Genomic DNA, 18,481 nt, shown 5'->3' with positions numbered 1-18,481 from the left:
TGCCCTCCCCTGCAGGCTTGATCGCCCCCAACTGCCCTTCCTTGTAGGCCTGGTCCCTCCCAACTTCCCTCCCCTGCTGGCCTGATCACCCACAACTGCCCTCCCCTGCTGGCCATCTTGTGGTGGCCATCTTGTGTCCACATGGGGGCAGGATCTTTGACCACATAGGGGAGCTATCTTGTGTGTTGGAATGATGGTCAATCTGCATATTACTCTTTTATTAGATAGGATAGAGGCCTGGTGCATGGGTGGGAGCCGGCTGGTTTGCCCGGAAGGGTATCCCGGATCAGGGTGGGGGTTCCCTTGGGGCGTGGGGTGGCCTGGGCAAGGGGCCTGTGGTGGTTTGCAGGCCAGCCACACCGCCCAGCGACCCAAGCAGAGGCCCTGGTATCTGGGGTTTATTTATCTTCTATAATTGAAACTTTGTAGCCTGGAGCAGAGCCAAGCCTTCTGCTCCCTCTGTGGCGGTAGCCATTTCTGTTGGGATTTATTTATCTTCTATAATTGAAACTTTGTAGCCTTGAGTGGAGGCCTGGGCCGGCCAGGGTGTGCGGAAAGCTTGGCTTCCTCCATCACCGGGGATACCCAAGCCTCCCTCCTGCTCTCTGTGGCTGCAGCCATCTTGGTTGGGGTTAATTTACATACTCGCTCCTGATTGACTAGTGGGCGTGGCTTGTGGGTGTAGCAGAGTGATGATTAATTTGCATATTACTCTTTTATTAGATAGTATGAAATATTTTAAAGAAAATTTACCTTAAACTGGGAAAGCAATTCATCTCCTACAGTTAAAGGGCCTGGTTCATTTTCATGAGTTTCAGCCCTCTTCAAGATTTCATCGATATCCATTTCCTATAATTAGAAAAAAATCTTTAAACATACTTTAACATATTTTAAAGTAAATGTACTTTGTAGTTAAATATAGTTTAAATAGATAACACATTTTGAAGTTTTTTTTTTACCTGGGGCTCTTGTTCTTCTCCTTCAGGTTCCTTAAAAAGTTCCTCAGCACCAAATTTTAAAATGGCAGACAACTCTTCTTTATTGAAAGGAGTAGAACTAAAATCAGGAAAAGCAAATAAAAACACTTAACATTCACAGTTAAAAATTTAACATTTTTAAAGCACTTTTATTAATTATTGTCATAATCACCTTATAACATAGTTGGATAGGTGAAGCATCGTAGTATACTTATTTTACAACGAAAATAACTTGAAGCCTAAATGTTAAAGGGATTTTCCCCAAGAATACAAAACTACAGTGGTGAAATCAGGTATTGAATTTATGTCTTTGACTAGAAATTAGTCCAATGCTTTAAAAAAAAAAAATTACACTAAAAATAGTACTTCAATGATCTGCTTACAGTATATAACATTAAAAAAATAAATGTAGTAAGATTCTAAAATGACAGTTTTTACAGTAAAGTAGCTACCTTGAGGGGGCAGAACCTGTATGTAGCACTGTCTTCCCAGTTGTGTCCATTCTTTGAATCACAAGATGATCTAGAACCATCTTTTTTTTGGCCCTTTCAAGAATATCCTCTTCCACCGATCCCTTTGTAACTAGACGATAAATATTCACCTGTGAAGATATGCATGATGAAACAAATTGAAATGAAAAGGATTTGTTTTGCTAATCTGAAGTACCCAAATATTAGAATATAGACCAGGCGTCCTCAAACTACGGCCTGCGGGCCACATGCGGCCCGCCGCGGACATTTATCCGGCCCACCGGGTCCCACTGCCTGTTCTGCGTAGCAGCTGACTCATCCCGGGCCCGCAGTGCGCACAGGAATTTGTTCATAGGTTTTTTTTTAAACTATAGTCCAGCCCTCCAACAGTCTGAGGAACAGTGAACTGCCCCCCTGTTTAAAAAGTTTGAGGACCCCTGATATAGACCAAAGCTCATCCCATGTGAAGTTTTCACTTATTAAAAGCAAACTGGAAAAAAAAACTAATAGGGGAATGAAGAATACCTGTTTCTTTTGCCCAATACGATGAGCTCTAGCCTGGGCCTGAAGATCATTTTGTGGATTCCAATCAGAATCAAATATAACCACAGTGTCAGCTGAGGCTAAATTAATTCCTAGACCTCCAGCTCTTGTGGAAAGCAAAAAGCAGAAATCCTGTAAGGAATTATAAATAGGCACAATTTTAAATTCTTTGAAATTATAATTCAAAATAATCAGTATGAGAGTTTTACTACTCACTTTTTGAACTTAAATAGTATCTTACCAATAAAACTGAAAGGTAGTTTTTAAAAATAGTAACAAAATCTATGTACCTCTAAAAAACCAAATAAGACTCCAAAATATAGCTATACATGGGGAAAATAAACATCAAATTAAAAAAAATTTTTCAATGAAAGTGGGCTAATTTACTTAAAGCAAATTAACTGTCTTATGCTGAAATAGTATTAAGAAAGATTAATGTTCTATAACATACAATATTAATTTAAAAACCTGACTTACAAATCAATTGGTTCCCACCAATAAGATGTTTTTTAAAAACTACAAGTATGACAAAAATAATGAATAAAACAATTTACAATTTTAAAACCATCCATACCTCTGATCCTTCAGCATTAAAATGATCTAGAGCTTGTTTCCTCAGCTCCCCTTTTATTGATCCATCTAATCTCTAGAATAAAACACATTAAAATACCACATATAAAAGAATTTAATTTTTTTAAAGGAATTAAAATAAATTATAAAATTATGTATAAAAATTCAGCATTGCTTTTGCTAAAACTGTAAGGGTAGAAAGTACTTTTAGGCAGTAAAACAATTACCAGGCATTATGTCTCTGGAGTCTGTGCTCTTAACCACTAGGACTGCTTCCCCGAATAGTAAATAGCATAGGGTGTCATTCTGCCTGAGACCCTATGTAAGCAATACATTTTAGAAATGCAAATTATTGAGCTCCATCCCAGACTGATGAAGCTCTGAGGGAGTTCCAGAAAAAGCCCTCTAGTTAATGTTTGAGAATTACCAATTTGGGGCTCTAGTCAAATAGCCCACATTTGAGTATTAATGAGTGGCTTGGACAAGTGATTCGGCTTTTTCTTCTTGTCAGTTTCATCCTTAGTAACATAAGAGTAATACCTACTTAATAGAATACAAAGGATTCAGTGAGAGAATGCAGTAAAACACTTAGCACAGTGCCTGACATACTAAGTGCTTACTAAACATTAGCTAACCAATAGATGTCCAAAATAAATATAAAATTTTAAAGTGTTTCTTTTTGACTAAAAATTACAATTAGAAAAAAACTTTTGCACTGGCTGGTTTTGCTCAGTGGATAGAGCATCAGCCTGCAGACTGAAGTGTCCTTGGTTCAATTCCGGTCAAGGGCACATGTCCAAATTGCCTGCTCAATTCCCAGTAGGGGGCATGCAGGAGGCAGCCAATCAATGATATTCTCTCTCATCATTGATGTTTCTATCTCTCCCTCACCATTCCCCTCTGAAATCAATACAAGTAAAAAATAATAACAATAAAAAACTTTAAAAAAATAGTGGAATAAATCATTTTTTGAGGCATGACCTAAACCAGTGGTCGGCAAACTCATTAGTCAACAGAGCCAAATATCAACAGTACAACGATTGAAATTTCTTTTGAGAGCCGAAAACCGACTTCTGCGCATGGGCCACGAAGTTTCAATCGCACTGTACGTGTGCGCCCGCACGTGGTATTTTGTGGAAGAGCCACACTACTCAAGGGGCCAAAGAGCCGCATGTGGCTCGGGAGCCGCAGTTTGCTGACCACTGACCTAAACCAAAATAAAGTTAAAAATGATTCTAGGAAGTGATATGGAAAAGAGAATTAGGGGCAGAGAACAGTTGCTTACAAATACTTTTGTACCAAACACACACACACAGTATTCCTGTGTGTATATATACTTTCTTTTTTAATCCTCACCTGATGATACGTTTTCATTGATTTTTAGAAGAAGGGGCGGGGGGGGGGAGGGGGAGAGAAAAACATCAATCTCTTGCCTCCCGTACGTGTCCCAACTGGGGAAGGAACCCAAAACCTAGGTATGTGCCCTGACTGGGAATCAAACCTGCAACCTTTTGGTATACAGTACACTCCAACCCAGTGAGCCACCCAGCCAGAGCTGTACTCTTTATTTTCATTTGACCATGTACACATAAAAATTTCCCTAAAAACAAACCAACATAGATGGGGTGGGAATGTGGGGTGGAATGGGGAGACAGAGGGTGATAAATAAAGGGTACAGTTTCTTTTTGAAGTGGTGAAAACATTCTACAATTGACTGTGGTGATGGATATATACGGTTATATTAAAAACCAATGAATTATGCACTTTAAATGGATGAGTTGTATGCAACAAAAATTACATATCAATAGAGCTGTTCTTTCTTACTTCTTCCCTTAAATGACTACATATTTCTCAACCATGGTCATATCACCAAACACCTGTCCTTCATAGCACTTACCAAAGATGTAATGTTATATTTGTTTGTAATTAACTGCTTAATGTCTATCTCCCACACCACGCTGTAAACACCAACAGAGCAGGGATTATGTGTGTTGAAGTTGATCATTATAATTCTATTTCCTGAACCAAATACACATAATTCACTAGCTGTATATACTGGATTAAGATTATAAAATATAAAATTCTGGAAGTAGCACCTGACTCTAACACTAAACACTCATCCATATTTGCTTTAATTATGTTGAATTTCAAAGTAAATACCAAATAAACAGAACATAAGCCAATTTTGGTCTCTATCTTCTCTAAGGTCATCAAGTTTTATTCAGCAAATTATGCACTAGAATAATTATGAGCACATAAATCTTCAGAAATTGCAACTGTCCTGATAACATTGACAAGGAATGCTCTCTCTTTTCCTTCCTCAGGTTAAAGCCTAATACATAAGGCTGGCTCCTTTAGATTTGAGCACAGAAGAGAAATACAGAATTAAAAGAAAATAAAAATTGAAGAAAAATTGTTTTGCTGTTAAATGTAAGGTCAAGAAGAAACAGGAATGATGACAGATAGAATTTTTAAACATACATTTTCTTAAAAGATAAGTAGTTTATATAAAAATCTTCATTTACAGAAGAATTTCAAAGGTTTATAAGAATATGCTGAGTAATTCCATGAAATTTAAATAAACAAAAATGACAAAATGAAATGCTTACTTGAAAGGGGAATTGACGATATTTCAAATACTCTGCAAGTATATCTAACATCCGCACCATTTGAGAAAAAATAAGAACTCTATTGCCTCTTTCTCTTAGGCGAATTAACAGCTTGTCAAGAAGAATCAATTTTCCGCTACTACGGATTAAGTGCTAAGGAAACAATAAATTACAACTGTTACAATTTTTAAAATAACTAATCAAATGAAACAAATGCCCCACCACTTAAACACGAGGTTAATTTTAAATTGAGATTTTAAATTTTCATAAAGTTGGAAAACAATTTGTTTTCAGTTTATGAAATCTTCTAGGATGGCCTTTATCATTTTGCTCCTATGCTTTAGACTAAAAATTTTCTTGCCACTTCGCACCTAGGTTTTTGTTATATTTTCAAGAGGGGAAAAAAGAGACATAGTCTCACTCTATTTGCCATTTATTACACTATTTCCCCAAAAACCTAAGCTGAAAAACAATACACTGGAACTAAGCATTCAAAGGTTTTGAAAGAGTAAGAAAATGTATTCTAATTTATACATATAGAACTTTGTGATCCTAGCACTTCAAAGCAATAGTTTACTGAATGTCAACTACTATGTTCACACTTCTCATCTGTCTTTCTGAAGTGAGATGGGTAAGATCTGAAGTCAAGATATCCTTCTTAAGACTACCATTTGCCATCATTACATACTCAGCATAATCATTATTAGTGAATTTTTTTTCACAATTAAGAATACAATAAGATTTGCTGGATAAATTATAACATCTCATAATTAGAAAGATCCATTTTTAGAAAAACGATCAAAATAATTGGATACATTATAATTTTAAATGTGTTGATAAAGACTAAAAGATAAAAAAACACCATTATTTAGATATACATTAGCCAAAGAGAACTTCTAACCAATATATTAAAGCCATTTTCATTTATAACTGAAATAAACATTTCTAGAATTTTGTTTTACCAAAATTAGAGTATTTAAAAATTCTTACTTGTAAGGCCTCTTGTTTATTATAGAATTCATTATTGTCTGGTGGTTTAATGAGGTAGCAGTGATTACAACATTTCTTTAGCTCCATCATAATATTCAAAAAGCCTGAGGTACTGCCCTTGGAACCTTTGCTGAGGGCTTTGTAATTCCTAGTTAATATCCATCTGTCCAAAAAAAAGAGAAAAAAATGAAAATGATGTTTAGAAAAGGACAATTACCAGGATGAATTCTAAAACCATAAAAAAATAATCAAGCACCAAAGCAAAATTTTACCACTAGGAAGTTAACAGCTTCATATAATGGACCAAATCTTGTTCACAAGACTGACAGACATCATTCTTAAGACTAACAATAACTTGTTATCTGAACAATTAAAAATGATAAAGGTTTAATGTAATATAGCTGAGTAGAGTATATTTATCCTTTCCCAAAAAATTTTCTTTAAAAATGGTCAATTGTATTGTCTATCTTAACCTTCCTATAAGTTTCACTCCATCGGTAGCTCATGCACAGACCTAAAAGAAATCTCATGAGAATTCCTATTTTAGCCACAATGCTTTCTCTAAATTACAATTACATAATACATACACAAGTTATAAAAAAATTATGGGTGATTATTATTCCAAATTATACACAATTCTTCTCGTCATGAACCACTTTGTTTTCTATCACCTTTTATTTTCTTCCTTTTTACAATGTTAGTCTTCAAAGGAACTTAAAACAGTTATATCTCTCATTTGCTTCACAATGATAGGGGGTGGGGGAAGTTGAGGAGGCTAGATAAAAGACTGGATGAGTTGAAAAAAACTAAGTAGAATGATGGGAATTTATTACACTAACCTCTTTTTGGATATGTTTGAAATTTTCCATAATAGAAACCTAAAATTCATGCGATTAGATTTTTTAATTCATTACTATATAAGATCTGACATGCATGATTTATACAAAATGATTTATTAGTATTAAAAAAAGCAGACCTAAATATTTTTCTAAATTTCTCTTTATGGCCTCTACCTCTATCTGTCCATTATGTAATTATCATATATATATACCTAAACGACCAGCCAACTGGCTGACTCTCTGATACCTATGACATACACTGACCACCAGGAGGCAGACACTCCACACAGGAGTGAAAACCACAGGCATGGAAACATGGAACAGACTGATGAATCTCAGAGGGAAGAGGGTAGAGGGGAGGGCGGGAAGAGATTAACCAAAGATCTTATATGCATACTAGAGGCACAGTGCACGAATTCGTGTACGGGTGGGATCCGGCCGGCCCGGCCCCAATCGGGGCAGATCGGGCTGGGCCTGTCAGGAGGAGGAGACAGTGGGAGGTTGCCTGGCTGGCCTGCCCCATCAGGGCCAGGCTGGCTGGGGGGAGGGGCTGAAGGCAATTGGCCGGCAGGCCCCCACCCCCAATTGGGGGTGGGGGACCCATCAGGGGTCAGTGGCCAGGCAGGAGGAGGAGCTGCAGGAGGTTGGCTGGCTGGCCCCTCCCCCTATTGGAATGGGGGGAATCAGGGGCAGTGCCAAGGGGTGGGGGCTGCAAAAGGTTGGCAGGCCAGCCAGCCCGCCCCCTAATGGGGTACAGGGGAGGCGATCAGGGGCAGGGCTGGCTGGGGGTAAGGACCGTGGGGGGTTTGGCTGGCCACCCAACCCTCAATTGGGGTGGGAGAGGCTGATCTGATCAGGGGTGGAGCCGGCCTGGGGGAGCTGCCACAGGAGCGTGGCCCCACCCCCTTATCTGCCAGTTCACTGGCTGCAGTGTATGTACATCATAGTGACCAGTCGTTCTGGTCGTTACACCATTCCAGTTGCTGGCTTTTTATATATATAGACTAGAGACCCGGTGCACAGATTCGTGCACTGGTGGGATCCTTCAGCCTGGCCTGCAAGGATCGGGCTGAAACTGGCTTTCCAACATCCTCCGAGAGGTCCCAGATTGCGAAAGGGCGCAGGACAGGCTGAGAGACTCCATCAGTGCACAAATCCATAGTAATTATATAACAACTAGGGGCCTGGTGCACGAAATTCATGCACGGGGGTGTGTGTCCCTCAGCCCAGCCTGCACCCTCTCCAATCTGGGACCCCCTCAAGGGATGTCTGACTGCCCGTTTAGGCCCGATCCTGGTAGGACTACTGGCAATCACAATCCAGGACTACTGGCTCCCAAATGCTCGCCTGCCTGCCTTCCTGATTGCCCCCTAACTGCTTCTGCCTGTCAGCCTAATCATGCCCTAACCACTCCCCTGCCAGCCTGATTGCCCCTAACTGCACTCCCCTGCAGGCCTGGTCACCCCTAACTGCCCTTCCCTGAAGGCCTGGTTGCCCCCAACTTCCCTCCTCTGCCGGCCTGGTCACCCCTAACTGCCCTCCCCTGCAGGCTCGATCGCCCCCAAGTGCCCTCCCTTGCAGGCCTGGTTTCTCCCAACTGCCCTCCCCTGCTGGCCATCTTGTGGCGGCCATCTCGTGTACACAGGGGGCAGCAATCTTTGACCATATGGGGGCAGCCATCTTGTGTGTTAGAGTGAGTCAATTTGCATATTACTCTTTTATTAGATAGGATGCCTCAATACCATGGAAATCCTAACACTGAAAAGGAACCCTCTATAAAGTATGAAATAGAAAACTAATGATGTGTTAGAAGGTTAATGACTTAGTCTTATATTACCCATGATGGGTGATGCCACTGAACATGCCATTAAATCTTTCTTTGTCCCAATATGCCACAGGATTTAAGAATTATTACTGTTTTAAGACCCTATTGGGGGGAAGGGGACACCTCAATATGACAAGTATAGGGGGCTTATTTATAATTAAATGTTTAGATCAGGTGCTTAGTTTACAACTTACTTGTAATACTGTTTCTGTAAAGCACTCATTTCCATTCTTAAAATCTGCTCAACCTTAGCAGGAAGTGATTTTTCCACATCTTTCTTAACTCTGCGTAACAGAAACGGCTCAAGTTCCTTGTGGAGGCTTGCATAACCATATTCTCTGCCTTTGCCATGCTCTTCTTCAAAATCTTCCCATGAAGAAAACCTTACAAAGTTAAGAAAATGGAAGAATCACTAAAAAAAAGTCATATTGCAGATGACACTTTTTCAGGGTATTCATATGTAAACAAAAAATAGATTTTTTTAGGAAAAAATTTGCTAAAATTTTTCAGTTTTAATAACTATCCTTCCCAACAAGTCCATTATCCATAAAGATAAAATATAAGTTGTTTTATAAAAATTATGAAAATCCTTGAGTTAAATACAGATGAAGTTTTTTCAAATATGGAGTAATCATCACTAAAATATTTCTCAAATGATATAATCTTAAAGTTCTGAAACTACAGGCAGAGTCCTGAGAAAGTTATTATACACATTTGGTCTAGTTTTCCTCATTTAGAAAATAGGATTACTAGCAAGGTAATCAGTTTTGAGTGTTTTAAGCAAGGTATATTCTGAACATGGGCAAAATCAACTTTTATTATAAATGGGCTCAAGTTTATTTATAAAATGAGAAAATTAAAATAGAACTTACAAGTATAAAATAGCCCATTTTCCTTTTTTTCCTTCTTAATAATCTGTGGACCAATGTTTTAGGGCAACAAAATCTCTTACTGACCTAATACTACACTATTACTTCCTGCTAAACTTAGCATAAAAAACATTAATATTGTATATCCCAATTATCTTACTTTTCTGGCATAATGAAATGAAGCAAAGACCAGAGCTCTTTGAGGGAGTTTTGTAGAGGAGTTCCAGTGATAAGGAGACGGTGATTGGACTTAAAGTCTATTAAAGTTTTATACAGAAGAGAATCATCATTCTTTAATCGATGTGCTTCATCTACACCTATAAATGCCCAATTTAGACCGCCAAGGAATGCCTTAAAATGAACAGAAAAATAGTTAATATTTTCAGAGAAAAATTGAATTCAAACTTATGTTTCTCATTTGACCGTAATTCAAATTATTAAAATGAGGCAAATTAAAATTAAAACCAAACCTAACTCAAATTTCAAATGAAAATTTTATCATTTTAAGATTAACTGGAATCCTCAAATCAAGTAATTAAACATGAAAATAAAGTTCCTTCCACAAACAATTTAGCCATTAGAAAACAGAGCATATCAAGTGAATATTCTTATCAGTTTATAGACCGGAAAAAAACCCCACAAAGAAAAACACTAGTATCATTAAAAATTTTTACAAGAGATTTTAAACCCAAATCCAAGAAAAGCCTTTATCGTCAACTTGGAGAAAACATAATACAAATTTGAAACTGTATCTTACTCCAATTATAGAATTCATCATATGCTTCTAGAACTATACATTTCTCTCATATAAACATGTGTCTGACTTAAATCAGAGACAGGCCTTATTCTGTTACTTAATAGTTGTATGACCTAAGGTAAGATCATTATTCTTTTGTGACTTGATTTTTCTTTCCAATAAAATAGAAATAGCAGTATCTTATAAAGTAAATGAGAATTATTTGAGATATTAACCATAAAGAAACAATAGCTATAAAGCATTTAGCACAGTGCTACATGCAGTGATAGTTCAATCCTGCTAGCTACCTACCTTCCTCCTCTTATAAATCAACAGACACTACACCAAACTAGTTTCATGTAAGTTAAGAATTGGCAAACTTTTATTTAAAGAGCGAGGCGGAAAATATTTTAGGCTTTCCAGACAAATGTATAGTCTCTGTTGCATATTCTGTTTTGTTTTTACAACCTTTTAAAATGTAAATATTCTTCTTAGTTCAAGGGCTACAGTGTGCTGACCCTTAATTTACTATCTCATTCTATCCACAACATATTATAAAGAAAAAATTGATATCCATCAAACAGAAACATAGGAATACACACCTTATCCTTCAATAAAATTTCGTAAGTTGTTAACAGTATATTAAATTTTAACCGTTTGGTCTGGGGATGCATCCATTCATGAGTTCTTATCTAGCAAGAAATTTTAAAGATAATTTTAAGATACACATTTTAAAAAATATAACGTTACTTGAATTCCTAAAATAAAATCCATTAAGAATACACAAATATTATGTACATGTTTATAAAATAAAATAGTTTAACTTATTCTTTATATAGCCCAACCAGCTATGTTAACTATGTAAGTAAAATATATCAAAATCTTCTATAAAATAAAGCAGACATGTCTTGTAATACTGTACACTTTTCACTGAAGAAAGTTAACACAACACTAGTGATTAACTCAATAACATTTATGGATGAAATATGATGTCTGCGGTTTGCTTCACAATAATTGGGAGGAAAATACCAGGTAGAGGTACAGATGAAACAAAACTGGCAATGAGTTAAAACTTTGAAGCTGGAGATAGGAACATGAAGGTTTATTATACTCTTCTGTTGGATTTCATGTATATTTGAAATTTTCCATTAGAAAGAAAAAATAATCTATAAAGTAACACTAAACCAAAATTTGATTTTTAATTACAGCCAATTAAGAATGTACTAAGCACTTACTTTTTGGCAAGTTCTATGCTAGAAACTAAGACCAAAAAACAAATAAAATATTTCTCTTCAAAGAAAAGTATGCCTATATTTCAAAAATTTATGAAGATACCACTTACCATGTTTCTACTGTTAATGTCACCTAAATAAACCACAGCATTCATTTGAGAAGCCCATGTCTGAATTTCCCTTTGCCAGGAAGTGAGAGTGGAGAGTGGTACTACTAATAGAAAAGGTCCATATAATTGATGTTCATGAAACAAATAGTTCAGAAATGAGATCGTCTGTATTGTTTTTCCAAGGCCCATTTCATCGGCAAGTATGCAACTATTTCCTCTACAAAATTAAAAACAAAAATCATGTATGCAATAAAGATTCAAATTTACAAAGAAACTTTTTACATAAGTTTATATGACCAGTTAAATAAAATTAATCTGAAATGTATTATATACAATATACCACTTTTATTAGCTATAAATAACAAGAGAAGCAGAGGGAGTTTACCATTTTAGGGCAGAAGAATCTTAGAAATTGAAAGTATTTTCCAATTAATCAACTATGTAGCCAAGAACTCAATCCATCTTCCAATGGTAGAGTTCGAATATATTAAGTAAAAAGTTTTTCCATAGCAGGAAAAACTATAGCTATGGTAAAGTTAAAAAAAACAAAAACCCACCCTAGAGCCACCTTATATTGCTAATAATGGAACAGTGGACATGGGAGAAAGGGGGGAAAAAATGGAAGGGCTAACTGGGAAGAAGAGAAATAGTCCAGGACTAGTGTGGGATAGGAATATATATGTTCTGAGTTTAAGATGAATAAAAACTTATTTAAGTACTGTGACAGGTAAAACTAAAAACGGCATTATTCTTTCTTCTTAGTATGTAGTAAGTATTGTTTATGTACAAGAAATTCAAAGACCTGCATATAAATACTAAAGGGTTTCATCCTTTATGTTGGGGAATCTTTTCCAAATCCTGTAATTGTAAAACTCTTACCCTCTCAAATTGAATAGATGATTCAAAATACACTTACTTGCACCAAGAGTGAGCAAGCCAGTTTAAACCATTTAGTTGATAATCTCTTAATTCTAAACCTTCATGTCCCCCAATATAGGATGGCTGCTTCTTTAGGGCTACAAATCTTGGCCTTTGTTTTAATACCTTTAGTAGAAATAAATGTTAATATGAAAAATTATTACATGTAAGAAATTATATTAAAGGATGAAAAATCTAAGCTTTTCCCATAAATTTTGAGATATCATCTCAAATCAAATTCAGAAATTCCATGATTCAAAATATACCTGATTCAGTTAAAGGAGACTATGTTCTATTACTATAACAAGAATATGCAGTGAAATATTTTGCCCTCCTTTTGAATGAAAAATTAAAGAGATAATTAAGTTCCTGATGAAATATTTGGGTCTTGTGTATTTCAAGCTATGTTATCCATTCACTTTAAGCATTCCTAAGCCCTGACCTAGAAATAAACCATAAAACTGGCTTACCCTCCTATTTGATTTCTGATTTCTAAGTTACCATTATGAATTTAATTCAGTCTTATAATAAGAAATTCCAGTGGTACTTAGACCCCAAAACTATCATTAATAATAACTTAAAGTACACAGATCTTATATTAGGCATGGTAGGCCTGGATACCCTCTTATAGGTACATGACTCTTTTCCTTTCCTACCTTCAAAGAAAATATTTGCTACCTTTTAAACCAATCATATACACTTAGTTTCCAAGGGATGTTCTCTATTTTTCTCCCAAACTTACTCACCACAACTACCACAATTTATCATCTTTCTGACACAGTTTTACTCACCAAAGCTAAAAGACAGTGCCATGTCTAAGATCACACAGTAACTAGAGGAATATAAATTCCTATAATATCTACCAACCAAGTAGTTCTCTTTCTTAGCCTATCCAAAATCAGGTTCCAACACACTAACCTGGACTTGTAATACTTATGATGCACAAATACATTTTCAATAATTAAAAATGTCAAACAATACTCACTTTGCAATCTTTAAAAGGAGTGGTTTTTGACTGATTTCTGCTAAAATATTCATCTATACATGCTTGAAACTTTTTGGAAATGAGAGCACCATCCTCCCAGCTGCACTCTGAGTATGGAAGGCCCTGCCATTTGCAATAATAATCAGGATAACCAGCTGCTGACTTTTGATTGGAATGAGCTGTGAGATAAATCAGATGTTTTTACATTAAATCTTATCCAATGAATAGTTCTTGTTAAAAACTACACAAGTAAAAATTAATCATCTGTTTTACAACACTATTATTTCGTAAAAGCAAGCTACTGTGTTTAATGTGTAAGCAGTAAATTTTTTTTCAGATGTTTAATTAGAATCATTTATTACTAACCAATTATTCGCTCCACTATTTGATACTGTTTATGCAGATCATCTGTAAGTTCTTGCTGGCAATTATAATATTCCACATCTTCCGGAGAAGCATTTTTCAACCTGAAAGATTAAAGCAAGGAACAGGCTTCAAAATCTTGCCTAAATAATCTGTCCCCCAAAAAACTATCAGGAACACAAAATCTACCATTTTGCCACTTATCTTGTGAGCCAGTTTAAGTAATAAAGAAACTAAAACAGAAATAAAGTAAAGCATAATTAATTTTTAATTTTAAAAATTTATAGTATATGAGAGACATACTAGTGACTATTGTCAAGAATTTAGGTATGCTTATTCCTAAGAACTTTTAGAAGATCAAATACAAATTTCTCCATAAATAAGTTATTTTAGGTTATTCTTTGATTCTTCATTATGTACTCCTTGCTAATAAAAATCTAAGTAATAATCTTAGATCTATAAAAATATTAAGAATAATACATATCATATTTACCATCTTTTTGTTTCCTGATCTTTTTTCTTATAATTATCCAATTTTTTCATTCCTCTGACATTCTGCTGTTTAAGGGTTTCTTCTGTCTCCCAAGTATTATGAATATGGGACCATCCTTTCCATTTAATTAAATATTGGATTTCTCCTGGTTCCTTGTTTTTTTCAAATCCTGCATTTGGGTCACCATCTGCTTCAACTGCATAGATGGTTGTTGTAGCACCAGTAGCTGAAAAAAACAAAGCACAATACATTCCCTGTAATTCTGTTATAGGAATACTTCCATTCAACTCAAAAATTAAACAATATGAATAGAAAATATATGCTCTTAAATAAGTCAAATATCAGGGCACAGGAATTTATGTGAAATTATGTTATACGAATGTAATAAAAACTCAGAATTTTAGAACAGAAAAATTATCTAATTTAATCACCTCAGTATTAAAATTAGAAAAAACAAGGTCAAAAGGTAGTGGCAAACCTAAGAGTATATAGCAATGTACAATAACTGTTGATTGGGAGACTGATAATTAGAAGCTAAAATAACTTAAAATCATTCTTAAAAACTGCATGCCTGAAATAACTATGTCAAAGAAATATCTGCACCCCCATGTTCACTGCAGCATCATTTATAATAGCCAAGACAAGGAAACAATTTAAGTGTCCATCCATCAACAGATGAATGGATAAAGAAGTTTGATATATATACACACACACACACACACACATATATATATATATATATATATGAATATTATCATCCATTACAAAGTAAGGAAATCTGCCATTGTGACATGGACTTTGAGGGCATTATGCTGAGTGAAATAGGTCAGACAGAGAAAGGCAAATACTGTATGCTCTCATATAAGAAAGCTTTAAAAAAAAAAAAAAAAAAAAAAAAAAAAAAAAAAAAACTAGGAGAAAAAGAGATTAGATTTACAGTTACCAGAGGTGGGAGGAATATGATGAAAGTGGCCAAAAGGTTCAAAATTCCAGTTATAAGATAAATAGTACTAGGATGTAATGTATAACATAATGACTATAGTCAACACTGCTATATGGTATATTTGAAAGTTACTAAGAGAGAGAGAGAGAGAGAGAGAGAGAGAGAGAGAGAGAGAGAGAGAGAGAGAAGGGAACATCAATGATTAGAGAGAATCACTAACCGGCTGCCTCCTGCACGTCCCCTAGTGGGGAGGAAGCCCACAACTCTGGCATGTGCCCTTGACTGGAATCAAACCCGGGACCCTTTAGTCCGCAGGCTGATGCTCTATCCACTGAGCCAAATCAGCCATGGCAGATTCCTTTTTTTTCTTTTTTTTTTAATTAAATTTATTGGGGTGATATTGGTCAACACGAACATATAGGTTTCCAGTGTGGGTTTTTATGTTATAAGATTTGTATATTGCACTGTGTGCCCACGGCCCAAAGTCAAATCTTCTTTGTCACCATATATTAGGACCCCCTCTGGCAATCACCACTCTGCTGTTTGTATTCATGAGTTTCAGTTTTATATCCCACATGAGTGAGTTCATATGTTTCTTAGCTTTTTCTGACTGATTTCACTTAGCATAGTCTCAAGGTCCATCCATGTTGTTACAAATGGTGCTATTTCATCCTTTTTTATGGCTGAGTAGTATTCCATTTTGTCTATGTACTACATCTTACTAAGAGTAGATTCTAAAAATTCTCACGGTAAAGAGAAATTTTTTTCTTTCCTTTTTTTTTTTATTGTATCTATGAGCTAATGGGTTACCTAAACTTATTGTGGTAATCATTGTGCAATACATGTAAATCATTATGCTGTCCAACTCAAACTTATACAATGCTGTATGTCAATTATATCTCAATAATATAGGAGAAAAATGCATGCCGAGATAAGAAAAATTAACCTACATATTTGAGATAAAACAAAAATACATTTTTAAAGAAACAAACTTTCAAAAAACTAAACAAGAAATAAAAAAAACAGTCTTCGTGAAATTGAAAGCACCTAAATAACTATTATTTAGGGATGGCAACAGAAAAACTCAAATACAAAGGTTAAAAATTTTATATTTATCTGAAATACATGAACTGAGATCAAATACCTATTTGTTAGGAAGAAAATACTCAAGGCATTGCGAAGTATATTTTACAGCAAATAAGTAAAACAAAGAAAATCTACAATCTTGGCTTTCAAAATTAAAAAACCTTCAAGAAATATTTTATTTAATCTAGTAATGTTATTGAAACCACCAAACAGTAAGTGTTTTTTTTTAAAAAAAAAAAAAAATACCTCCTTTTCTCCCAATCCGACAATCCATAAATCGTTCTATTGTTTCAAATTCCTCTTCCTCGGGTTGAGGAACATCCTCTCCACAGACTTCAAGGAGGTCATCAGAATCTGTTTTCATTTCTTCATCTTCTTTATAGCTCACATTGACAGTTGCTTGTCGGCGAGAACTTCTTTTATCATTATCATAATCTTCATCGTCCTCCTCCTCAGATGAATCAATTTGTCTCTTTTTTTGTCCAAGAATCTTCTTTCCATTTTTTGACTTAGATCTAGAAAGACGAGGGGGAGAGAGGTGTTTTACAGAAACAATGTCATAAAACCAGAATTGAGAAACTACATACAAACAGAATAAACACCTTCTATAACCAACAATTTTCAGCATCAAATCGAGAACATACTTACCGATTTTGAGGTTTTCTACTTTTAACTTTGTTTTTTGGTTCATAATCAGATTCTGTTTCATCACAACTGCTTTTATCTCCTTCTTCTTCAGATTCTGAATCTGAACCAGATTGAGATGCAGATCCTGATGCAGACATCTGCCAATCTTCACTGTACATAAAATATATAAAATACATTTATTTATATTTACATCCTATTGCAAATTTTATCTCTGATAAAATATTAAAATAATAAATTGTACTATAGTAAATATTAAAAATATTGTTGCTTTCATGCATGCTAAAAACACTTAAATGTCTGCAGAAAAACATTCTAGAAAATATTTGTCATAGATTTCTCCCATAACTCTAGAGTTTTGTTAATCATTTACTCTATACCTCAATGAATGGCGGTACATAAATGTTATTTTGATTATTACTATGGATGAAAATAGTATGCTAATTTTAGAAGCACAGGGTTCAACTTTTAAAATATCGTATTACCCGCTCAAAAACAAAAATTCAAATCTCTTACAATTATCTGAAGATAGTAAATTTAAAATTATACCCTTCAAAACTGATTTTTAAAAATAGTACATGTTCATAAAAAAACTTAAAAGTGTATAGAAAAATATATTTTTGAAAAATCAGCCCATCTCAACCTTCAATTATTACCTTTATTACTATTTTTTAGTCTAATTCCAATCAATATGAACAGAAAAAATAGTGGATGCACATTTTAACATTCTGCCATAATATAAATTCCAAATGAAAGATACACACTGAGTTCTATATAAAAACTGTCTCACAGTCACTGCTTTTACTCAATTGCTCTGAATCTCTTGTACTAATGACTATGTTAATGGTTACATAAGCAAGTACACATGATAAGATTTGGTTTATAATAAAAACATAATAGAGAAACAAATTCTTTTTTTATCTTGAAATCTTTTCAGTTTATACATTAGCAGTAACAAGTGGCAGAATATATGAAAAGTCTTCATTTTATATTTTTATAATACAAATTATGATTTTTATATCCACGCAAGTCTATTAATCATCCGATATTACTTTTTTTAAAAATATATATATTTTTTTTGATTTTTACAAAGAGGCAGGGAGATAAGAGTTAGAAATATTGATGAGAGAGAACATTGATCGGCTGCCTTCTGCACGCCCTCTACTGGGGATCGAGCCTTCAAGCAAGGTACATGCCCTTGACCAGAATAGAACATGGGACCTTTCAGTCCACAGGCTGATGCTCTGCCAGGGGTCCTCAAACTTTTTAAACAGGGGG

General features: G+C 35.0%; 1 protein-coding gene across 2 annotated transcripts in view; it reads right to left on the bottom strand.

Annotated features, from left to right (window-relative positions):
• The window catches only part of CHD1 (chromodomain helicase DNA binding protein 1), an 86,662-nt gene that overhangs the window by 39,942 nt on the left and 28,239 nt on the right, over positions 1-18,481 (bottom strand). For both annotated transcript variants that reach the window (XM_080677600.1, XM_080677599.1), the window contains exons 6-22: positions 17,207-17,356; positions 16,805-17,073; positions 14,530-14,755; positions 14,040-14,140; positions 13,674-13,852; positions 12,687-12,814; positions 11,771-11,987; positions 11,031-11,120; positions 9,853-10,043; positions 9,018-9,206; positions 6,160-6,322; positions 5,170-5,322; positions 2,565-2,636; positions 1,973-2,122; positions 1,430-1,578; positions 960-1,056; positions 754-849 (exon numbers count right to left, since the gene is read on the bottom strand). In XM_080677600.1, coding sequence (XP_080533726.1) covers positions 754-849; positions 960-1,056; positions 1,430-1,578; positions 1,973-2,122; positions 2,565-2,636; positions 5,170-5,322; positions 6,160-6,322; positions 9,018-9,206; positions 9,853-10,043; positions 11,031-11,120; positions 11,771-11,987; positions 12,687-12,814; positions 13,674-13,852; positions 14,040-14,140; positions 14,530-14,755; positions 16,805-17,073; positions 17,207-17,356 — 2,620 coding nt within the window. The remainder of the gene's footprint in view (positions 1-753; positions 850-959; positions 1,057-1,429; positions 1,579-1,972; positions 2,123-2,564; positions 2,637-5,169; positions 5,323-6,159; positions 6,323-9,017; positions 9,207-9,852; positions 10,044-11,030; positions 11,121-11,770; positions 11,988-12,686; positions 12,815-13,673; positions 13,853-14,039; positions 14,141-14,529; positions 14,756-16,804; positions 17,074-17,206; positions 17,357-18,481) is intronic.

This window comes from Plecotus auritus, assembly GCF_963455305.1.
Source record: "Plecotus auritus genome assembly, chromosome: 7".
Lineage (NCBI taxonomy): Eukaryota > Metazoa > Chordata > Mammalia > Chiroptera > Vespertilionidae > Plecotus > Plecotus auritus.
This window is presented reverse-complemented; position numbering and strand designations above follow the sequence as displayed.